The following is a 25141-nucleotide window of genomic DNA, read 5'->3' as shown; positions in this document are numbered from 1 at the left end:
CAGTTATGCAGAATGGGATTTTTCTTATTATTTACATATTTTAGAAACTGCTGATTCCAACGTAACTGTCCTCAATCCTTTTCCCTGGTGTTCTTCTTGGTCAAACAAGCTTTCAGAGAAAAACTTCCCTACAGTTTCAGGTTTGTGTAGAAAGCTCAACGTCTTGAAGACCACCTTTTTAAATGCATTTTTAAGCCATGCATTCTCTCCAACCCCAAAACTCCTTCTTCCATTTATGTTTAAATATGATCAAGTGAAGTAAGACACACAGAGAAAGAAAAACACCATATGATCTCACTTCCGTGTGGAGTCTGAAAACCCGGCCAACGAACCAACTGAAACTCAGAACAGAGAGGCGGCTGCCAGAGACGGGGGTGGGGGTGGGGGGAAAAATGGGTGACGGGCTCAAAAGGTAGAAGTTTGCAGTTATAACATAACTAAGTCCCGGGGCCGTAACGTACAGCATGGTGACTGTAGGTGATACCACTGCGTCGCATAGACGAGAGTTGCGTAAGAGAATAAACCTTAGAAGTTTTCGTCGCGAGAAAGAAGAATCTACGGTGATGGAGGTGGACAACACTTGACTGTGGTGATCAGTCAGCGGTATAGACATATACTGAATCGTTATGTATGCACCTGCAACGGATACAGTGCTGTTTGTCAGGTATCTCTCAGTAGAAGAAAATGGGCCCCCTCCCACAGATGTTTTAACAAAACGTGATGGCATGTGTGAGCCCACTGCTTCTATCCGTTCAACTGGTGGAAGCCAACTACCCTGCAACACATCGTCAGACCGTCTTTACACAGGTCAGATAAAACTCGATTTTCATATGATTTAAGAAAAATAATGACCGGTTATGGGTCAGCTTCTAAAGAGCTGTTGGTGAAAACACATATTGTTCTATGGACTCTGAAGAACCTTCTGAGCTTAATCCGTGTCAAGGCGATGTGCCTTCTGTGTAGTCCACGCAGCCTTGTTCTAGACCTCTGCACATTCTTATCTGAACCCTGGGTCAAGCCTTAGGTTCTCAGCTCTGGAGTAAACTCACCTGAGGGACAGATCGCTGATGCAGGCTCTTGAAGGGGTTCTCCTCCCCAACCTTCTAACTCCCAATGGAGTGTTTCACCGTGTGCAGTCACCCCAGGTGACCAAATCTCATCTTCCTGGGGTGATCTTGTTTATTTTAAGATGACATTTGTTTTCCCAATGATACTAATTATAAATTAGCAACAGCAACCACAAATTTGGGACTTTTCTTCCACTTACAAGTCGAGTGATTTAAAGATAGTTTACCTATATCATTTACTGGCTGTAAATGAGATCTGGGCGTGCTTTGAGGGGCCACAGTATAACGGCCTGAACAGAGATCGGGCCCCGAAGACAGCCACGGTGCTCTAGCTGAGCCGAGGAGAGCTGCAGTCCTGAGCTAACCCCTTTCTCTCCTCTATGATGTGTCATCTGTAAAATATGGGTACTGGCCACTCAGTTAAATGAAATCGTAATTCATGTGAGGAGCGTCTGGGTGGCTTAGTCAGTTAAGTGACCAACTCTTGACTTTGGCTCAGGTCATGATCTCCCAGTTCATGGGATTGAGCCCTGTATCAGGCTCCACGTTGGGCTTCATGCTTCATCACAGAGCCTGCTTGGGATTCTCTCTCTCCCCCCACCTCTGCCTGTCTCTCCCTCTCTCTCTCTCTCTCTCTCTCTCTCTAAAATCTAAATAAATTTTTCAAAAAAGCATTATAAATGAAAACATCAAGATTCCATTGGCCAATTAGAGCAAATAGCCAAAAAAATTTTTTTTAAAAATCCTTGTGTTCACAAAGAAAATGTCCACGTGGAAAAATGGTCATTGTCATGGCAATGGGAGTGTAAGCTGGTATAAAGTTTCTTCTGGTGGACAATTTGAGCATATGTACCAAGCCATACCGTGGTGCAGAAATCTCAGTTCTAGGTACTGGTTCTAAAGGGGTAATCAGAAATATGGAGTGGAATGTTCTTTGTGCTCATTCTAATAGTGAAAACTTGAAAGGAATCTAATGTTCCTTTCTAAAATTCTAACTGATGGAGACCTGATTAAATATAGTCCATCTCAGGAAGATGAGAAAGTTTTGGTATTTCATCAAATGGGAAAATACGCGTAATCTCGTGTCAGGTAAAGACACCAAAGTACAGGACTATGTTGAGCGTAATCTCTACATTCTAGAAGCGCAGAAAAAAGATTGAGCTCTAAAATACCAACAGTGATTCCTCTTTAGATGAAAATGATAGTAAATTTTTATTTATTTTTTTGTGTTCCAAGTTTTCTGCAATGATTATATATTACTTTTTATTATAAGAATATAGTTACATAAAAAGTACAAATGCTCTCCAAATTTTACCCTTTGTCGCCTTTTAAGTTTACAAATCAATAGTTGGCTTTCAATGGTCCGTTCACCTTCAGAGAAATAATAATAAAGTGCATAACAAAGAACTTTGCCTTGGAAAGAAGCAGAAACCTATTTGTACACACAGGTTTCTGAAAATTCACAAGTAGTTTAGGCATGCTGTAGACCATTAACAGCTTTTCAAAGATCACCAAACACAGGAGTGCGGGGGCAGAAATCTTAAAGTTTTTAATCGCTTCTTTTTTTGCCTACGACGCCTAAGGGTTTGTTTCTCCTACACAAACGAGTGTCGACGATTATTTTACAGGTTTTATATCTCTTTAAGTATTAGTGAAAGATCAAGGAACAGCCTCACCCAAACCACATTCTGAGGAGTATCTCCAACTTTTAACAGTCCCACACTTACAGGAACAAATATCTGATGAGTTCTTCAACCCAAGGCTCAAGCTGCGAATAGGAATGCAAAGTAGGACTACGTTTGCATGTAGACGACATTAGCCTGAACGGACGGAAACGCAGGACGGCCGGGCCACTCGCCTTCTCCCCAGCCTCCCACGGCCTTGGGCCAGGGGGCCGGGCGGGTGGCCAGCTCTCTCGGGTCACTCAGGCCCACTTGCCTCCTACTACAGAAGATGCAGGCCTAGTCCCTGGGCTGCGAGAGGACCACAGGGAAGCAGAGAGCACTCAATGCCACGCGTGGGATCTGTCCCGGGGACACGGGTGATGGAGCAGAGGTGGGCATGTGTATTCAAATACAGATGAAGGAAGCGGAAATTTGAGAAAACCCTCAAATCAGAGGTAGCCAATTTCTTCCCGGGATCATTCAATCTATCGGTATTGATAGAAATCGAGTTTCTGTGTTACTATGGAGACCTGTCTTCAACTGAAGTTGCTACAAACTCGTAACAGACATTCTTTCAACTTACTTCCCAGATCCAAGTGATCTGAGGTGGGCTGTGGCTGGAGGGGACCTGAAGAATGCCCGTTTGCTCAGGGTGGCTACGCCCGTCCCTGTCCATCAGGGCTACCCCATCACTCAGCCCTACTCTAGTCCCCATCCCAGAGGAGATGCCCAGCCCTTCTCTGCCACACCCCCACCTGGGGACCTGGGGCGATCACACCGGGGGCAGATCAAAGGGGGTGCTGGAGAGCTGAGCCCCAGGCAAAGCCTCTCCGGTTACGAGCCCAAGTTCTGTGGATCGCAAGCCAGGTGGCCTTGGGCAAGTCTCAGTGCCGAGCTGAGCTCTTCCTTTGCCAGCGAGGGTGGAAGGTACGGGACCCCAGGTACAGGTGTGAGGCGTGAATGAGGTAACTCGTGCGAAGCACTCACAATGGCCCCTGGCACCAGGAAGTGCTCCCTAAATGGAACCAGGATGGCCTTCTTCATCACTAGCAGTGGTGACAAGAGAACCTAGCATTCCATCCACTGGTCTGTGACAACCAGGGTGGACGACAAGATAGCGACATGACCACGAATTAGAAAAAGGAAAACATGAAGAAAGGAAAGCCCGAGTTCTGTGCCCAAGCCCCAGTGGTCAGGATTCAAGTGCAAATAGCCTCCAAATGTCTTAGCGGCTGCCAGCAGGGACCAAACCCAGCAGACCCCACCTGGGCCTCTGACCCCCGCCCTTCACACCCCTGCACCTGCTCAGACTTCCACTACAGGGTGAATTCGCAGAATCACGAATTTGTGGGCCTGTGGTCAAACACATAGGACCTTCAAAGGATTTTTATGCAAAGACGCCACCTCCTGCCATAGGCCTCACTGTTATTCTTCTCGGTCACCCCTTGAGCCCAAAGTACATAATCACCCAGTAAGTGAACTGAAATGTCTAAATGGTTGCAGCTCCTAAAGGACAGAGCTATTCACCAATGAAAACAGGCAGAAAAAAATGTAGCAAGCCTCCCTGGTGCTCTGGGCCTTGGCACCGAGACCACGCAAACATGGCGCCCTGACCGGCCCCCGCCTCCTCTCAGCGGAAACCCCGGCCTCCCCTCCGGCTGCCTCTGAACAGAGCCCGGCCTCCTACCCTTTCTCGGGACGTAATTTTCATGAAAAGTTAAGCAAAAGGTAGTAGAAGCCGTCTCCCTGCTCACCTCCGTGAGTACTTCCGGCGAGAAGAGAGGCTGGGGGCCTGGACCCGTGACGTCCCACTGCAGGCGGAAGCAGTGAGCCCCAGAGAGACGGCTGGGGGGTGGGCCTGGCGGTCTCCCCGGTGGAGCCCCTCGGTGCTCCGGGGGAACCTGCAGAACAACACGGGCCCCAAACGCTGGAGCCCCGAGCAGCTCAGCTTCTAAAAACTGCATTTCAGGGGCGCCTGGGTGGCGCAGTCGGTTAAGCGTCCGACTTCAGCCAGGTCACGATCTCGCGGTCCGTGGGTTCAAGCCCCGCGTCAGGCTCTGGGCTGATGGCTCAGAGCCTGGAGCCTGTTTCCGATTCTGTGTCTCCCCCTCTCTCTGCCCCTCCCCCGTTCATGCTCTGTCTCTCTCTGTCCCAAAAATAAATAAACGTTGAAAAAAAAAAATTAAAAAAATAAAAAATTAAAAAAAATAAAATAAAATAAAAAATAAATAAATAAAAACTGCATTTCCAAAAGTGCAGAAACCAGGCTTTCCTCTTTGGAGCAACACGAAACTAGTTCCGAGGCCCCCCAGGGTCGTTGCTGCTACAGCAAGACCGGCCCTTCCACCCCCCACCCCCGGGCCCCAAGTCCCTGGACTCACACTAAGGATAACCGTAAACATTTTTCAATAGTCCGTGAGGATCCTCTGCATGAAGCAGCTCAGTCCACGTATGTACAAAACAGTCACCACTCAGTGGCTGAACTCAGCAACCCGTGGCACCCGGTAGCGTTAAAAATTTTAATTATCATTTAAAAAAAAAAAAAACAACACCGCAACACTTATCATCCGCATGAAGCGTGTCACCACACAAATCACGAAGTGATGACTCTGAATAGAATTTTTGTTGGTTGACTGCAGAAGCTATATACCTCTTGTTGCTAAAATAACATCTCAAAGGCAATATAATGACGACATGACAATCTATGTAAATCAAGAACTGCATGTGGGTTTTATTTTACATTTGAGAAAACAGTGGATTTAATTGTGTGAACCAAAATGGACTGTACAATATTAATGATAGAACATCAAAATGTATAATTAATAGTGCACTGGTTGCTTTGTTTTCATTTATTTATTTTTTGTCTGATATACATGCATCTGGAAAGATGCAGGTGCCGGTAAAATTGCTCTATTTAAATCAAGCTGCAGGAACTAAATTTTATTCAAAAATCGTGGTTTTACATTATATACACAGAAATTTAATATAAAATGACAATATAAAAAGTTAAAAGAGAAAGCATACAGCCAGAAGGTACAAAGAAAGTGGAATAGATTAAAATGGTACGATAATGTAACATACAGGGGTTTTTAAGCGGATGCTGGCAATTTACAAGGAAAGGACTCCGTTTGCCCCATGTTTTTTTTTTCATTTACCAATGCAGCACGCTATAGAAAGGTCAGCTTATACCAAAGCTTACATTTGTAAATAACTATAAACCGCAGTATTTTACAGGAAAAAAGAAATAGCATTTTTACACATTTTTTAAATAATAGCTTGCATACTTTTTTGCCAAAAGTGGCATTTTTTTTTTTTTCCGCATCCAGAGGGTTTGGACAGAGTGGCAACTCGGGATGTTTGGGGTGGTGGTGGCGGTGGGTTTTTTGTGTGTGGTTTGGTTTGTTTTGTTCTAAATGTGTAAAGCTGTGGCTTCCTAACCCCATGAGTCCTAGACACCTTTCTATCTTCCAACAGCTGCATGCATGTTTCCTTCACAAACCAGTTCTGCATATAAAAGCTCATTTTTTAATTATTAAATAAGTTTTGTGTCTGACACAGCTTTTGATCTGAATGAAATGCCTTGAAGCCTTTTTTTTCTTTCCTTTTTTTTTCTTTCTTTTCTTTTTTTTTTTTTCTTTTTTTGAGTGAAAGGCACAGAAATGCAATTGCAGTCCTCAAAGGGTTAAACTTGACACTACTAGGTTCTATGACCTTTATTGTCATGGCAACTTCGTAATTTTAGGATGTCTTTTTGTCATTGTTATTTGTGTCTTTCTTGCCTGCTAAATAAATGTCTCTGAGTAGTGTGCCCCACTATTTCCTACAAAAGATAGCTTAACATCAAGAACAGATGTTGAAAATAAAGGTCAGACTTTGACTCACGGAAAAAGAAAAATAACATGCACAATCGGACAAAGAGCATATAAATATAACTACAAAATATGTGTAAGAAAAACCAAGGTCCAGACAGCCGGCTCGGCAACAAAGGGAAGGCTGATTTCGGAGGCTCAGCCGGGCCTAGTGCAGTACAAAGACGACATTTAGTGCAATGTGCCTCCGTCCCTTGCATACCTGGACGCTACTGTTTTTCCAACTCTGTCACATAGATCAGGTGGTCCTCCGGGGACTTGCCGTGGGTCTTACTAAGGTGCAGTTTGACTGCGTGCTTGCTCGCAAAAGTCCGGTTGCAAAGCTTGCATTGGAATGTGGAGCCCAGATCGTCCTCGGCGGCTCCTACCGGGCCCAAAGCCTTGTTGGCCAGGACTTTTGAAACGTTCTGCTGTTCTTGAATCTGATTTAGTGGCAGCTTGGAGAGATCCTTCAAGCTGAAGCCTAAGTGTGTTTCTAGGTGATTTATGTACGTAGAAGCAGTTCTGAACTGAGAGGCACAATCGTTGCAAAAGAAAACAGGATGTCCTGTGTCCAGGTTCTTCAGGAACTTCGTACCCCCTGTCCTCCTCAGCTGGTACTTCACGTTGGCCAGCCAGTGGCTGATGGTGGTCATGGACAGCCCGGTGAACTTGGAGATGTGCACCCGCTCCTGGGGGCCCAGGTCCGCCATGATGTACTTCCCTTCCGGCGTCTCCCGCAGGCTCGAGGCAAACTGAGCCTGTAGGATGAGCAGGTGCTGGGGGTTCCAGTTGGACTGCCGCCCCTTCCTCTTGTGCACGGGCGACAGCTCGTCCAGTGCTTCCTCGAAGCTGCTGCCGTCGGCGTCCGACTTCTCCGACACGGTGGAGGGGGTGGAGGACTTGGGGGTGAGCCGGCCCGTGAGGTTTTTCACCATGTCCGAGATGTCCATGAGGGCGCTCTCCCGGAGAGGCGACGCCACGGAGTCGGCCGCGCCGGAGACCAGGGGCTTGCTCTTGGACTTGGTCAGGTCGATGGGCTGGTCGCTGTTCTCGTAGTAGTAGCGGTCGATGGCGTCGGCCTGCTTGGCGGGGGTGGCGGGGTAGACCGGCTTGTCCAGCATGCTGTTGCTGATCTTGTACAGCATGGCCAGCGGGTCCAGCGAGGGGCTCGCGGGCTTGGACACCTTGCCCAGGTGCGTGTTCATGATGGACTGCAGCGCGCTCAGCGGGTTGATGAAGGAAGGCTCGGGCGAGTGGTCCGTGATGATCCCCAGGTTATTACAGCCGTTGGTGACTTTGGCCCTGAGCGGCTCGGTGCCGTTTGGGGTGTGCGCGTCCAGCACGCCCTCCTTTTTGGCCTTCCCCGCCTCCGCCTCGGGGCCCTTCTTCTGCTGGACTTTGCCGCCGCTCTCCTCCGCTCGAGGGAAGTCCTTGTTCTCTTTGGCCACGGGGGACACGGCCTTGGCCGGGGAGCCCTTCTCCCGGTCGGCGGGCCTCTCCTCCTTCTTCACGCTGACCTTGCCGGTGACCTTCTCCACCAGCTCCTCCATGGCCGACACGTTGCTCTTGTGCGGCGGGGGCGTGAGGCTCCCCGGGGAGTGCAGGAGCGCGCTGTGCTCCGACGACAGCGACTTCACGCCCCCCGCGTAGGACGGCTGCATCTGCACGCTCTGCACGGCCGGCAGCGGCTTCACGGTGCCGGGCAGCTGGTAGGCCGCGTGGATGCTGGGGTAGCCGCCCCACGAGGGTGCACCGTTCTGGGCTTTGCTGATGGCCGTGGACACCGTGTTCTCCAGGGACTTGAGGATGTCCACCCCGCCCTTGGGGCTGTCGTCCAGGTCCTCCTCGCGCAGGTACCGATACAGGGCGGTGGGCTCGAACTTCTCGGCCGCGTCCTGGCTCTCCTCCTTGACCTTCTTCTCCGCCTCGCCGGCCGCCGGCGCCTTCTCCCGCTCGGGCTCCTTCTTCTCCTCGGCGGGCGAGGACGCCGCGGGAGAGTCGGGCTGCTTCTTGACGTGGGAGGCGGGCAGCCGGGTGTGCGTGGTGGGCGGCAAAGGGATGGACTGGATCTTCTCTTCCACCACGGGGTCCAGCGCCAGCTGCTTCCCCTTCTTGGAGGCCGAGGTGGTCACCTTGAGGAAGTGGCCGGTGACCATCATGTGGGCAGTGAGCTGCTGCAGGGTGTCGTGGGAGCTGCCGCACTCCATGCACTTGAGGATCTGCGCCTTGCGGGCCTCGAACTGCCAGGTGTAGCTGGCGCCGTTCTGGTAGCCGTAGCGGTTGTTGGGCGTCACGTAGGGGTTGGCGGCCTTCTGGTCCTTGGCCGACTCGCCCAGCGCCGCGTCGGCGGCCAGCCCCGCCGGCTCGGGAGAGCACGGCGACGCCAGGTCCTGCAGAGCGCGCTTCTTGGTGGAAGGGACCAGTTTGGCGATGGCTGGTACTGGCTCCTTCAGAGGCACTTTCTGGTAATGCTTGGTCTTGATCATGTGGACGCTCAGGTCCTGCAGCGACTCGAAGGAGTGGCCGCAGTACATGCACTTGAGCACCTTCTGCGCGTCCTCCTTGCCTTCCATCTCCATCAGCGAGCGCTTCCTGGGCTTGGACCACCGCTTGGTCTTCTCGGAGTCCTTGTCCCGGTTGTCGTCGCGGTAGTGCCCTGTCTCGTTCATGTGCACCGTCAGCTCCACCAGCGTGTCGTAGGCGGCGCTGCAGTCCCGGCAGCGGAACTTGCTGGCGCCCGTGAACACGGACCCGTAGAGCTTGTTGTTCTGCCTGTAGAGCTGCACGGTGCTGAAGAGGCTGGGCTCGGGGAGCAGCCCGTAGGAGGACGTCTGCTGCAGCGTCTTGGCCAGCGCGGCCTGGTGCCAGTCGTAGCCCGAGCCGCCGCTGCCTCCGGTGCCCGAGCCCGAGCCCGAGCCCGAGCCCGAGCTGGGGGTGCTCGCGGTGGTGCCCGTGGGCCCCGCCGTGCTGGTGGGGGGCGTGGGCGCGGGCGTGGAGCTCTCCTTCGGGCCCACATCGTTGCTGCTGGTGGTCGAACCGGACTTCTTCAAGTCCAAGGCGAGGCTGGACCAGCAGGACTCGGAGAACAGGTTGGCATACACAGCCTTGATCTGTGCCAAGCTGTCCTGGGGGTAGGAGACGCCGTCCGGGCCCTGCGGATCCTCTTTGCCCTCTCTGGAGGAAGAGCTCTTGAAATGGACCAGCTGGTCGCTGTTCTCACTGAAAGGGGACCCGTAGCCCGCGTCCTGATTCGTCGCGGTGCTGACCGGGGAGTTCTGGTAGCTCTGGGCTTCTTTGATCTCCGCTTCCTCGTTGCACACGTACTCGCCGTCCTGGACGTCCAGGGACAGCCCATCCTCCTCCACGGCTTCTTCATCTATCTCTGCTGCCTTTAGTTCTTCCTCGGGAACATAAGCTAGGAGAGAAAAATGAAACACGGTGAGGGGAAATCAATCATCTTCAAGGACGCGGCCTCCCCAGCAGTTAGATGGTCTTTAAAGAGAAGTTTCTCAGCCAAGCTCCCAGGCCACGCTTTACGGAAGCAGCCGCCTACGGCTCCGCGGCGGAACCCGGGTTTCACCCAGGACGACGTCCCCCCTCCCGAGTGAATACATCTGCGCCGAAGGGGCCTCTACTAAAGGGCCAGCAGCCGCCCCCTTCTTCGTGACGTCAGTTTGGCCGTCACAGCGGGGGCCACAAGGGGAGCCTGGCCCCCTCCTCCCAGAGGCTCTTGCTTTCCTAAGTGATGTGCGGGTCTGTTACGCCTTCCCACCGGGTGGGACCCGGCTGTCGGCTTTGAGGGCAACATATTCCACAGACAGGATCATATGGTTTCCATAAATAAAAAGCCTCCTCCGCGGCAAGCGATGAAAATACTCTCGGCCTCACTACAAAGAACCACACGTCGCACCACCAGCCCCCTGCCTGGACAAAGCCGGCGTCACCCGCAGGGGGACCCCAGAGAGTGTGCCAAGCAGCATCGCCCACAGGAGTCTAAGGCGGAGACGACCCACATATCTGGTGACAGACGAATGGAGGAACACAGTGTGTGTATATCCACACTGGAATATTATGCGGTCTTAAAGAGGAAGGAAATTCTGATACCCGCCATCGCGCGGACGAACCTGGAGGACGTCATGGTGAAGGGAGATCAGCCAGACACAAAAGGGCGTGTACTGTCTGATTCCACTGATATGAAGCACCTATAACAAGTAGTCAAATTCACAGAGACAGAGGGTAGAAGGTGGTTTCCAGGGGCACAAGGGGGGTGGGGGGCCGGGGAGTTAGCGTTTCGCGGGGAGCCGAGTTTCGGCTTTTGGGAAGACAGAAAGTTCCGGAGACGGATGGTGGGGATGTGGTTGCCTGACAAGTGTGAATGCACTTAGTGCCACTGAAGCGTCCACTTAAAAATGGATTAAAACGTTCACTTTTACGCTAGGAACCTTTTACCACAATAGAAACATTTTCTTTACACGTTAACAAAGCCAGTGGAAATGCTACAACAGAGTGACTCCTTGGGCTGATGACGTCATTTCCCAGAGGAAACTACGGGATGCGGACAGCTGTCACGTGAATGAGAAGGTTGGAGGGCACATAAATCATTAGATGAAACCTGATTTTTTTTACTGCGGGACATTTTAGATCTTTAACATGTGACCCATCTCGTTAGTTCTCAAGGGGAGCGAACTCTATGTACCGCCTCTCATTTGGCCAAAATACATTTATTTGCGTTTTTATTATTATTTTTATTTTATTTTATTTTATTTTTTTAGGAAACAACTAGCTGAATGAGTGCTCCGCCCACCTCTTGGGAAATTTGGGCTTAAGACATTTTCCAGGAGGCCCCTAGTAAAATGTGCCTCTATGATGCGAGAGGGGTGTCTCATTAAATCTGATCGCTCTTTATCACCTTATCAGAGCCCGATCCTCAGGGAACGTGGCATTGAGCACACGCGTTTGCAGGGACGGTTGATAGGAGAGACCGAGAACATCTCGGCTGCCCGAAGGGCGGACGCGGGGCGGGGGGGTGGCAGCAAGTGACAGGACAGTGTCAGCACCTGCAGACAGAGGGCTTCGGGTTGGGGCAGCCACGCGCACTTCTGGGCATGTGCACACACAGGCACGGGGAACACGGCGGAATCGGTCACGTGGACCCTGCAGAATCCCTGCACGCACCAGACACCGTGGGCCATCCCGCACCGGGGGGCTGGCATCGAGCAACCTGGGCCTAAGCGTTCACGTGTCTCACAGCTGAAGTTCATGCGAAGAGCGGTCCGCTAACGGACCCGGGCGCTATGGTTCCGTTAATGCTGTGCGGCCAGCAGGGAAAATGAGCAATAGGGCAGGGGCTGAGGTTTATTACAGGCACGGGCCTCTGCACGGCGCTCCAGACAATCCTACACCGCCCTCCTGTGAAACATAAACCTCATAAAACTGAAACAACAACAACCCCTCCCCCAACCCCCAAGATTTCCAAGTTGGACATCGCCTTCATTTGCTGTATAATTATTAAGGGTTGAGGACCATCCAGGGCTCTGAAGGGTTGAAGCTCCAACCCCCGGCCAAGGGTCCTAGTTTATGAAGCCTCGTCACCTGGGCCCCAAGGTCCACCCCTGCGGGTTCTGATGGGGACGTCTAAGACCACGAAGCAGTCCGGGCGGGGCAGAGTCCGTTTGAAGATGCGGGGCCCAAGTCCCGCAGGTGCTGGCCTGACTCTAAGCTGTCCCGAAGCAGCCCCAGGGGCACCCCCGTAGGCGGCTGCACGCACCAGGGGCCGTGGCAGGCAGCTGCCTCGTGGACCTGGTCTGTCCTCTTTGAGGAAGCTAGGATTCACGCCCTAGCAACTAATGAAAACTAATTTCGGGGCGGCTGGGTGGCTCAGTCGGTTGAGCGTGCAACCTCGGCTCGGGTCCTGGTCTCACAGTTCGTGAGTTCGAGCCCCGCCTCGGGCTCTGTGCTGACTGACAGCTCAGAGCCTGGAGCTGCTTCGGATTCTGTGTCTCCCTCTCTCTCTGTCCCTCCCCCACTCACGACCTGTCTCTCTCTGTCTCTCAAAACTAAAATAAACGTAAAAAAGATTTTTTAAATAAATAAATAAAACTAATTGCAAGGAAAGGTTTCATCTGAACCAGTTTGGCTCGGCCTGGGAGGCCCATCACCGTGGGTCTGCTCCCTGGATCACCGGTCAGCTGGTCTGTCTCCATCCCTGGACGGAAGCAAAGCCACCCCCTGCCTACCCCCGGGCTGGCACCCAGCAGCATGTCCTGAATAAATAAATGACTTCCGTCCCAGGTCTGCAAACCCAGAAATGGGAGATGCCCCATAACACCGCTACGGTTCATTCAGCACCCCTGGTCCCCACAGCAGACCCATTCTGGGTCTGGAATGGTATAGACACAAGGAGGCTGGCACCTGCCTGCTCCCTCGGGCACAGGTTTCATCCCCTCCCCCGGGCACCCCCACCCCCCGACGGCGTGCAGTATCCGGGGTCCACACTCCATCCCAGGCCGTCCTCCTCCTGGGGCAGTCCAGCCTACACTGGGAAGTTCCTGGGTTGAGCTCAAATGAGTTTCACTGACAACTCCACATGCCCCCAAGCAGCAATTGTCAGGTAGAACCACACAGAACAAACGCCAGCCTCTTCCACAAGGAAACCCTCCCAAGGTATCATTTCTGAATGAGCCCTTCCCTCGGCTGGGATACCCACGTCCGCTGTTCTCCAGGAAGCGGGTGTTGGGGAGGGGGGATCCCTAATGTGCCCACCCTCCTGGAGCTCACGGGAAGGGAGCCCCAGCATGCACTAAGGGGAAACCCGGGATCCTACCCGCTCTCCCTGCCCCGGGCTCAGCATGCCCACCTTCCCAGCATCCCTGTGGGGGGGCAGCTTCAAGGTCCCTCCTGCCCCAGCCACAGCCCTGGGGACGGCACACGCTGACCCTGCTGTCCCCGGACCAGGGCACCGGCCGCCTCCAGCCGCCCCCTCCCGTCGGTCCTGCCAACTGGACGGCGGTCTCTTTCAGGGGATCCCACCTGTTCCGTGAGTCCCCCCAGCGCACATGTCTAGGACCACCGAATCGATGCCCCCCGCCCCCCGGACAGACCCGCTGGCCACAGGCCCTGACAGGGACGGTACGTGAAGGCTGGGCTCGCACGTCTGCGGAGTGAGCTGTGTCTGGTACACAGAAGGAGCTCGAATTGCTGCCGCATGAATTTGTCACGGTGTGAGTGTTCCAGACACTCCCAAGTCAATTATGTGCAAACAAAACGTTCCTCCTGCCCCCTCCCCAAGTAACAGCGCGCTCACCCCCGAATTAGGACCCCCCTAAATCACCTGTTACTGAACCACCCCAAACAAAACAAGTCACCCACTCCGGAGACACAGCCGTTGTCCCTGTTCTCAAGCCCGGCATCCCGCGCTGCCCCCTGAGCTCAGCAATCCGGACCCCAGGCCAACCACCTGCCGCTGCAGCAGCCTTCCAGCCAGGCCACCCGCTTCGTCCCGCAGCCCGGGGACCCCGCCCTGGCCATCCCGGAGTTAAAACCTCCATTAAAGTCATGTCCTACACGGGGGCGGGGTGGGTACAAATCCCCACGTGGGCCCCTCCTCCTGCCACGCGTCCAGCCCTGGGTGGGACCGGGCCCAGACAGTGCCTCCCCGGACCTCGTGAACACTTATCCTCACGGGGAGGCTCAGATGTCGCCTCCGTCGTGACGCCCCTCTTAATCCCTGCCAGAACCCACTGTTCCCCGAAGAACTGAGAGATGTTTACTCGCCTGTCCTCTTAGTGAAACCTCAACTTTCAGCCCGCGGGCCCCGCCGGGAGGGGCGTGTCCACACTATCACCTCGCCGCACCCCACGAGCCCTCAAGGCAGCATCACTGAGATGCCTGCTTTGCAGATGGGGAAACCGAGTCTCTGAGAAGCTGACCAACTCCCGCAAGGTCACGCGGGGAAGAAACAATGCGGCATTCAAATCTGGGTCACCTGACACCCGGCCACCTCAGAACGAAGCTGCTCTCCTTCGTCAGCGTCCCAGTGCCAGCGAGCACGTCCAGTAACTGCTGTGAGCGGGACCGACCCCAAGTATTCCGTAGGGAGTATCAGAGCACCTCTTCTGTGCCCGTCGTGGGGTGTGACCGACAGAGTCGCAGCCAAAGAAGTCAGATGTCTGAAATGCTGACACCCTTAGGCCGCGTAATTGTACTTGGGGACGGAGAGCCACGAACACGATACGAAACACAGAAAAGGCTTTCTGCACAAAGATGTCCTTTATATATTATTCCATACACAATCCGCCACGCTCTGAATCTCCAACAATAAAAGGTAATTAAGTGATTTGTAGTTGATCCCCACGATGCACAATTAGTCAAACATTAAAAAGTGTCTTGGGGCCCCTGGGTGGCTCAGTCGGTTAAGCGTCCGACTTCAGCTCAGGTCATGAGCTCATGGTTCGTGGGTCCGATCCCTGCATCAGGCTCTGTACTGACAGCTCAGAGCCTGGAGCCTGCTTCAGATTCTGTGTGTCCCTCTCTCCCTCTGCCACTCCCCTGCTCATGCTCTGTCTCTATCTCTCAAAAATAAATAAATGTTAAAAAATTTTTTAAAAAAATAAAGGGGCACCAGGTGGCTCGGTCAGTTAAGCATCCGACTTCAGCTCAGGTCATGATCTCGTGGTTCATGGGTTCGAGCCCCGCATCAGGCTCCCTGCTGACAGCTCAGAGCCCGGAGCCTGCTTCGGATTCTGTGTCTCCCTCTCTCTCTGCCCCTCCCCCGCTCACACTCTGTCTCTCTCAGTCTCTCTCTCTCTCTCTCAAAAATAAACATTTAAAAAAATTTTTTTAAGTGTCTTTAATGACATGGAGAGTCATTAAGTGCAAACAGCAAAGGACAAAACTGTATACACAGTACAAGGGAAAACTGCTTTTCAAAGAATGTTAATGGTGGGTTTTTTTCTAGATAAAGAATATATGGGTTATGTTGAGTGACGTGGCTCTTGATAAATATCTCTACCTTCAAAACCTTCTTCTGTGTTTTCACCTCAACAAACAAGGATTAGCCATCCCTCTCTGTTCCTGGAATGAAACAGCAGCAGCAAACCTTCCGTGAGCACCTGGCAGCCGGGAGCCAGACCCCGGGACCAGGGGTTCCAGGAAGGGCAGGGCCCAGCCTGGGGGCAGAAATGTGCAAAGGCCTTTGTTAATTGTTACTTTTCAAAAATTTTTAACAAGTAGCAGGGGGCAGGCACGTGAGGGGTGCAGGTGGTATCGATGCCAGTGGCCAGGACCATCTTCCACACACCCCCCCCCAACATGTTCCCTGTCCCACCTTCTCCTGGAGGGGGCTGCAGGTCCCAAGGAGGGGCCTAGGCGGCGGGCCTCCCCAGCGGCCCTCAGCCCCCCAGCTCGGCGGTAATCACCCTGCAGGACCTCAGCCTTCGGCCCGCATGCTCTCTGTCCCGTTCTAGAATGTTAAGGTGACACTCCACCACTGGCTCGTCCAGCATCCCAGTCCTGATAAGTTGATATTCCCTGCTATCACACTCTTCTTCCGTTGCTCTAGCCCGTTGACCTATTCCCTGAAGGGGTTAACTTTCCAACGCTAACGTATGTGGAGCCCGAGGAAGCGTGGACCCAGAGGGGCAGCTGGGGGCCGCCTGCCCTGTGCCCGCATCGTGACACCCTGCGGACCCCAGAGGTGTTTTCCTGCTCCGCCCTAGGATAGGACAGTAAAATTAGCTTGTGGAGAGAACACGTCCCCTTGAGCAGGTAATCTGCATTCTAGTGGCCCTCCAGTCAAACCACAGGTAGGGGCGCTCATGGTCACCTGAGAACACAGACGACGGGATGGCCATAGCGTAACAGGGGCGAGGGATTCAATGGCCACGAAGACGAAGGTGTGAGGGAGCCCATGGAATGTTCCAGAGTGATTCTGTGAGCCATCAGCCAGCCTCCTTTACCCTTCTGCCCTCCATTCCAAGAGCTGAGTGGGCTCCAAGGCCCCAGCACTAACGGTAACAATAGACACAGTAACAATTACCAGGGCATCACCCCCTGCATGCCCACCAACGGCCAGCACCCACCAGCACTTGACCCCTGATCTTCCAATCCTCTCCATCTAACTGCTGGGCAGCTGATGAATGGGCCTGCCTGAGGCTCCCCCAGGGTCAGGGCTGGGCTCCAACCCTCCCCGCCTCGCCTACAGACCTGCCCTTTAAAAGCAATGCTCGAGCCCCCCAGGCGGCCCCCCAACGGCTCCTGCCTTCCAAATCTGGGCTCAGGCCAAGGCCACTCACATCCCAGGGTCAGAGCCGTCAGAGTGCTCTAAAACCTACTGAGTTTCATGTAAGAGTTTGGACCTGAGGACGACGAGAAGGCTGGACCTTACAGGACAGGGTTGTCCTGAAGACGGAAATTCTCAGACCACACCTACCCCACGGGGCCTGAAAAGACCAACCGAACATCGGGCTTCAGCACTGGGCAGGGAAGGAGACCTTTGGTTTTGCCACGTCTCTAGCAGGAGGAATGGGCTAAACTCCTTTTCAAGACAAGGCTCCCTGAGCCACATCTATGACACATGGCAGGTGCACGGAGCGACCCTAGGTGTGGACAGGGGTGACTGAAGGATGAGTGCCCCAGGCAGCCTGAACCTGGAGGCCGGGGTAAGTGGGTACGGGTGACATTCTAGCTGCTCGTCTCTACAGGGCCCAGGCCAATGAGGCCACCATTGTGGACAGACCTCCATCATTACCGCGACAGGAGGACAGATGTGGGGAAGGGACAGACCGATGAGGCACCTCGGAAGGAGCCCCAGCCCAGTCACCTATGGACAGTGCGGCCCCCACACACTCACCCACTTGTCAGGGCCTCAGTTTCCCCAAACCGCATTCATGGCAACTACTGGTGTCTTTGGGGGGGGGGAAGGGGTTCTAGGAAGCGCTCATGGACACGGCAGCCGTGATCATCGCGCCCGAGTCTGTGCCTGTGGGTCCCGCCGCCTCCGCCTCAGGTCCTGCGGATGCAAAGCAAACTAGCAAACGTGCATGGAGGGACCGTCCCCCCTAGCTGGGCCTAAGAGGCACCCCTGCTTAGTCTCCTGCTTCTCAAGCTGTCACTAACCTCTGAACAACCGGAACAAAATAAGGGTTTGTCCCACTGAGAGCTGACCCATCACTGGCCTTCATCGTTGGGTAGATGGTGCACTTACCAATCAGACTCCAAATTCACACCAGGGGATTATTCGGGAAGTGCGGTCTTTAACTTCCGCGTTTTCCAGGCCCCTCCGTCTGCCCTTCAGCAGTCTCCCTGACAGCTACGCCTTCCAGAGGAAGGAAGGGGGGTGGGAGCTCGAAGGGAGCAGAAGGGGGCTCTTGATTAGCAGCCCTTCCCGAGGCCGGTGCAGGATGTGGGGGGCGGCGGTGGTGGGGGGAGCAAATAAACAAGAATCGGTCTGGGAGACTTTGCTGTTTATCCAAGGTCTTTCCCTCCTTAGCGCGCATAATCGAGAGTTGGCTGTGAATGAGGAAAATGGATATTTAAAAGTGACAACTATCAAACAGAGGTCTCATCCCTGCCTGGTTACGGGCTTCCAGTAAATACCAAACTTTGCTATTGTATTGCCACCTGGTGAAACTATACAATCCTACCAAATTACACGTCTATCTACATCCAACTAGGTTTTAGACCGGCAAATGTGATATCCATGAGCAGATGGCCATTATATCAAAATACATTTACTCCAAGGGGCCAATTCACAAACGGGTCTCACACACACCTACGTGATAAATGTACAGCTGCAATGCATCGTGGGGTCTTGCAAAACACACTTTCTTCCAAATTTATAATTGATCACTTGTAAAGTTACTTCACCTCTGTTACGAGCAGAGCAGGTGGTTTCGATGAAAGGTAGAATACGCTGGGAAATAAAAAATGCAGAGAAAGCAGATATAGGTAAGAGCTCGTTCCTTCCTACTCTGAAACGGACGCTAAAGTACAAGCAGGATATATGTTAATTTACGAACATACGTTCTGATTTTTCGCAGGAAGATACTCTGCCAAGCAAAGCTGAAACACCACTTCTGCTCTCATGTGATAGGAGCAAAAATTTTTCTATCACTCTGGCAGATTTTAATTGCCTGGTACCAATCATTAACGTACTGGTCTGCAAAACCATCTGATTTATTCCAGAATTGTTTCTTTAAAACCTGCTGGCAGCCATTTTTAAGAACTGCAGAGTCCATCTCTTCATTCTCATTAGGAATCCACAGGTAACTTCCTTCACTATCATTTCTTCTTTTCCTCACGGTCCCCGAATGCAATGTCGAGTTCAAAGAGGAAGAAGAAACCCCCTTTTAAGGCTCCTCCCAGCCTCCCAGTGGCACGCCAGGTCTTAGCCTTCCATCCAGAGTCACAATAACGGCATAACACAAAGTAGGGCTTAGCCCTGATTAACGAGACCGCAAACCTTCACCAGTTTTCAGTGACGTCAGGAAGGAAAAATGCACGAGAACCTTGCAAAATTAGAAGAGAACTTAAAATGATGCAAGAACACCCAGAAGTCAATAATTCTTCCACGATCCTGGGAAAACACACACCTTTCACCACCACTGGCCAATAGGTTCACAAACTATGCTAACGTTCCCTTGGTCCATCGCCAACAGGTGCACACCCAGTGCCACGCAGGGGGGATCCCAGGCTTCCAGTCACTGCCTCCGCACCACGGAAGGACGACGCCGCTCTCTGGCAGTCGGACCAGCCTGGGCTTACAAACCCAACATCCGCAAGCCACGCCCAGAACGCTGGGTTCCAACCTGGTATGATCTGACCACCGACACCAGAAAAGACTTCCATCAGATAGGGTCAGGTTCATCCTCACGGATGACGTCTGCATGTCAGGAGGGGAGACTTGTACATGGAATCTCTCCCCAAGTGGCCGAAACCAACAAAGACGTGTAAGTCAGCTCAAGCACCTGTTGGTTCTCAGACTATCCGCCATATACACAAGAGCTGGCATGGCGAACCAACAGCGAATGTGACATCCGGTCACTTTGCAGCATTGCACGTGGTGCGCCCTACAGTTCCTCAACCAAGTTTTCTGCTACCGAGTCAACTCCCGCAGACCTTCGCTCCTCAGGGGTGTCGGAACACGGAAGTGACACACGATGGAGAGCAAGGGCTCCACGGTCTCTGAACCCCACCCAGGGCTCATGTCTCAGGAGTGTGTCCGTTTTGAGCCCAGCGTCTTATTCTCACAAAGGCACGGGGTGAGACAGGAGAAACAGGAACTTCAGCTTTTGGGGGATGGGGACACGGAGGTCATCGGGTGCGGGGACACACACGGACTTGTGGACATGGGTGACAGGCGGACTTTTAACAGAAAGCTAGGGGAGTTTTTATGCTCAAGTCTGCTATGGCCAGATGCAAATGATGTGCCCCTGTGATTCGCCACCACAGCATCCTGCTGCAATATCCCACATGAGAATTTCCACACTTGATTGGAAGCTCAACACAAGGTCACACAACACCCAACTTCCTGGAAAACCCCTTAATGACCACAGTGGTGACTGGAGCAAAGGGACATCCACACGGCCACGACAGAAAGCATCCTTGTCTCATCAAAACGGTTGGGTTTGTTTCTACTGTTACCATTTAGTTCTCACAACTGCCTTCCTAGATGCCTTCGAAATTTTTCTTACCGAGGCAGAGAGAGACTGACTCGTAAAAAGTGCCGAGTTCAGGCAATTGTTTGCCATCGCCTTTTGTTTTCACTGCAAGCTACAACTTTCCGAAGATCTATACGGGTACGGATGTGCCAAAATACAGTATTTGCGGAAACTGTTATTTCTAGTGACGAAACTACGAGAACGATACGGTTCGCCAGGTGAATGAGCGTGATTTCTTGGCCTACGAGACTTTTATGCGAGCAGCTACTGTTGCACAGGAAACAGAGTCAGCTCCACGGCACTGCGTTTTCGCCACGAAAACCCCCACCCTCAGCGCCGCTCCCTCCCCTGCGCCTTCACCCCCCACCCCGCGGAAATCTGATGAATGACTAAGCTGGGGAACGGTAACCGCAGTATAAAACTCTCGTCTCAAAACCACTTACAGAAACAAGTGACATTTCTCCCCGTCAAAGGAAACAAAGACTCCAAACCATCCTCTGCCACCTCTTTTTGTGTAAAAACGGCCTTGCCATCATCCCCCCACCCCCCGCCGCCCCTTCCCGAGCCCGGCACGCGGTGTGGAGTGTGACGGTCCGGGCACACGCGGTGGGTCCCGCGGGGCCCGGGAGAACACGCCCAGCAGTGGAACAGAACGAGCACACGGCGGCACCTGTGAGGCAGGAGAGACGATGGCGCCAGCCCACGTGCGTGCGCGTGCGTGCCTGCACCTGTGTCTGTGTGCATGCGTGTGCACGAGCGTGCGCATGGGTGAACGGATAAAAACTGCACGGGCCTCTTCGTTCCCCAAATGGGAATGAAACACCCAGATCCTATGGTTAGATTTCATTTAAAAAGGAAATTAAATCTTGCTAATATTTTTTGCCATAAAAAGGGATGCCAGTGTGTCCCTAAAGATGTGCTGTCATCTTAAGCAACACGAAATCCTGTGCATTCTAACGCAAGTGGACATAAGGCAATGTATACGGCCCCTGTTAGAGTTTAACCTGATGTCAACAATGTGCGCCCTGACGGCTGAAAATGGAAAAATACACACGCATTGTCCGAAAAGATATTTTCATCTCGAACTGTAATTATACACTGAGGCACAAACATCTTATCTTTGGCAAATGAGATAAAAACGATATTTCTCAAATTGTAGCCCAACATTCCAAGAAACATCTTTGTTTCTTTGAAGGAAACACAATTTGCTCTATTCCACGGTCATTTTAAGGATGGTGAGAAGGGACAGCTGTATTTGTTTTTTAAGGGCTAAACGGAGTGAAGTTCCAAATTCCCTCGAGTCTTAATACCACTGGCTGTGAGCAATTAGGTTTGGAGCCCCCCAGCCTGCCCCTTCATCTCTACCCCAATTACGCACTATGGAAAGGTGTTCTCCCGAACCGCCCCGCGCTCTATTCCACAGGAGACGAACGCTCCAGGACTCTGCCTCCTCGCTATCCCTGCCCCTCCGGAAGATGAACCCAACTGGGGGTGCCTCATTTGGAAGAGCTGAAACAACAATAGAAGGCAGGCTTTGCCTTGAACCTGGCTTGCTTTCTAAAAGTCAGCTCCGAATCCGTGCTTTGGATTATAGCGGGTTACTCAGAATGCCCGCTCACACGACGTGCAAGCACCCACCCGTATCCGTTCCTACTTGGTGGCAAAACATCCCGATATAAAGCGAAGGATGTGTTCTTTCAATAAACGATGCTCAGCTCTTGCCACGCCCCCAGATGCAGATATCTGGAGTCATTCTGGTGTTGGCATTTCATATAACAGGCTAGCTGACTACTGTCTCCACCTTGAGCCCACTTGGATTTTAAGTAATGTCATCTAACTTGGAGGAAGGTAGTGACCCTGGCAAACACAGCATACACATTCAGCATTTTAGTATGAAAATACATTGAATAATCCACATTCACATACTTGAATTGACAAGGACATTACGGGACACTTGGCACAACTGGGTTTTTTTCTCTTCCTGGAAGACTTCGTGCTTTCTCTAGACGCAGAGTAACGTGCATGGGGCACCGTGAAGAGGAAGGGAGTGCCGACTCTTACAAAATGTGAAATAGCACCAACAACTCAAATAAAATGGCTTCTTCGCATGGCCGCCTGAGGATGCACGGTCACTTTCTAGGCAAAGAGAAAACCAACCACTCAAAAAGCAGATTATTTACACTGATGGAGAAATGAAGAAAACACAGCCCCTTTGAGGGTTTGAGATCAGGTTCCCAGAGGCATCGCAAGACCACCCTTGGGTGTCGGCGGACGAAGACCACCCCTGCCGGCCGTCCGACAGAGAGGGCTAAGGGGCCCCGGCCCTGCTCGCCCCCCCTCGGCCCCTCAGAGCGGAGCCCGGTCATGAGCAGGGGCGGGCGTGGGGGCCAGGCTGCCTTGTGCCTCGCGGCGCTTCGGCAACTGCGATCTCCGAGATTTCCTTGCCCTTCCTCTTCCATCTGACGCACTATCCACGCGGGCATTCTCATTAGGCCTCCACCACCAAAGGGAGTGGAAATGAACCAGCCCAGGCCCCTCCCCGCTCCGCTCTGTCGAGATGATTTCATCGAAATGTTCATTTTCATCCCTGCCGGCAACATTAGAATGGAAGTATTTAACCTGTTTCCATTACTTATACAAATTACCATTCTGGGGTAGGACAGATGTTAGAATCACGCCGCCTAACCGACTTCCATACATTCTTTACAGGAAGCGTGGGGAGACGGAACGCCGCTGGATCGTATCATCCAGGCTCAAGAAGGTTCTGTTACCAGATTCATTAACTTTGCACATCAGCATTTCACCTGCTTTCTTCATGAAAATTCCCAGGCTAGTTGGGCTCATTTAATTTGGAGAAGGAACCCTTTGTCAGCGATGATGGTTTGATCAGGTGCGCTACGAGAGTGGGGAGGGGCGAGGCAGGGGGGGAGGAGGTGGGGAGAAACAAGAGTGGGGAGAGGGAAACAACCTTGTCGAAAATGTTACCTTTCCAACATGAATGATGAAAGGGAAGTCAGTTAAAGACGCTGGTACTCAAAGATGGCTGTCACTTCACATAGACACTGGCACAACTCACCTAGACAGGTGACACTTTGGTGGAAGCAAAATCCTGCTGCATTATTGAGCACACCGGGGAGGGGGTGCAGGCAGACTGCAGGCCCGGGGTGCCTGGGGCACCCAGAGAAGTGAATTCGGCAGGTGAAGGGATTTCACTCTTCATCTGCATCCTTAAGTGGAGCTGGAGATAGTCCCCTGGCTAAACGGATGGAAAAGGCACCGGAGTCACAGTCTAGGTGCGAGCCCCGTGCATTCTTGACATCACGGCTCCCCGAGATCCGAAGCAGAGGCTGGAACGATGCTCCATGTAATTGGGGGGGGGGGACGCAGGGCCCTTGAACTCGTCGTTACTCTCCTTTTCAGAAATTTACCGTAAATAGCAATTCCTAGTCGGTCTGAGGACACTTCCTCTCCGATCTCTGGCGAAGGTCGTGCGTGGCGCCCCGAGTCCGCCCAGAGACCACACCTCTCGGTGCCTTGGCGGCAGCTGGGATTCTTGGAGAACACACAAGCTTCGACGATTTCTAGGAAAAGGTTTTAAGATAAAAGATTCGCTCGTGGTGCAACAAAACAAATTCTGTTCCAGCTGTTCCCACAGGACCGCCTTTCTCACTAAGAGCAGCTAAATAAAGGAAACTCAACTCCTGACTTTGTGGTTCCCGTGTTTCTCTCTTCCTCTCTGTCTCTGTTGGTTCTGTCGATGAAACCGCTTGGAAAGAAGTGCTGGGCATGTTGAAGTTATTGAGAAAAGAAAGGGGAACGAAAGTATCCAGAGGGAGAAAGAAAGGCAGCAGGTAGCTATGGGAGAGGACTCCAAGTGGAAATTAGCAAAGCCAAGTCACGTGCAGAAAAAAAGGATGTTGACCGCTAACAGTTCTCAAATACCCACAACATAGCTTGAAAAGAAAAAAGTACGCACATATGAATGCATTCTCCGTAGAAAGGGAGAGAGCCTGCCATGATCACCAGAAGCCTTTTTTTTTTTTTTCCGTGACAACACTGAAATCCGGTCTCAGATAGGAATAAAATAGATTCTGAGATAATGATCCACCTAGATAGGGAGCATCACTTTTTTCAGCACACCGGAAATTTATTTGGGAGGATTAATAACATACTATTATTTTGAAAGAACTGATTTGCTTGTTCTTGGGTAAACATTTCGTACCCACAGAATATCTCCTCAACCAGCGATATGCATTGGGTTAAAATGTCCTTGACTAGTAACAGGTAGTAGGAGCCCTTTCTCTGGACCAGACACTATCTTGGGCGCTCTGCATTTATTAATCGCGTTAAGCCCTCGCCAACAATGAGGGGAAAGCCTACTATAACCATGACTTCCACATGGGGAAACTGAGGCACAGGGATTCCGTGGGCTGCCCCCGGACGCGTTACCAGCAGGTGGCCTTTCCCGGCAGTCTGTTTCAGAGCCAGGCTCCTGACATGCACCCATATTACCGCACACGGAACCATTTCTATCAGGAACTATAAGCGGCATGGGTTTAAAATGAATCCTGTCTTCAGAATATGCTGTTTGTAAAATCAGATCTTTATCTACATGAAGGTCAGCAGAATTGCTCCTGGGCAGTTCTGCCTGAAAGTTGTGTTCATCTGTATCAGCCATGACAGGCTGCGGGGAGAGCCTTTCCGGGACTGGCATCCGCCAACCCCCCCCCACCCCCCGTCCCCCAACCCCCGGAATCCACTTGCAGCCACACTGACCCAGGCTGGTCACAGAGGCAGAGGGTAGGAGGGTGTGGCCAGGGGCTGGGGAGAGGCACGGGAGTTAGCCTTTCATGGGGACAGCGTTTCGGTTCGGGAAGGTGGAAAGTGCTGGAGATTGAACA

The 25141-nt window shown here is 52.3% G+C and overlaps 1 protein-coding gene across 1 annotated transcript in view; it reads right to left on the bottom strand.

The window, feature by feature from the left end:
• Window positions 1-5438: 5438 nt before the first annotated feature.
• TSHZ1 (teashirt zinc finger homeobox 1) overlaps window positions 5439-25141 on the bottom strand; it is a 74820-nt gene continuing 55117 nt past the window's right edge. Inside the window, exon 2 of the mRNA XM_047827353.1 lies at window positions 5439-9997. Coding sequence (XP_047683309.1) covers window positions 6810-9997 — 3188 coding nt within the window. The 3' untranslated portion in view covers window positions 5439-6809. The remainder of the gene's footprint in view (window positions 9998-25141) is intronic.

Source organism: Prionailurus viverrinus, chromosome D3, assembly GCF_022837055.1.
Source record: "Prionailurus viverrinus isolate Anna chromosome D3, UM_Priviv_1.0, whole genome shotgun sequence".
Taxonomy (NCBI): Eukaryota; Metazoa; Chordata; class Mammalia; order Carnivora; family Felidae; genus Prionailurus; species Prionailurus viverrinus.
This window is presented reverse-complemented; position numbering and strand designations above follow the sequence as displayed.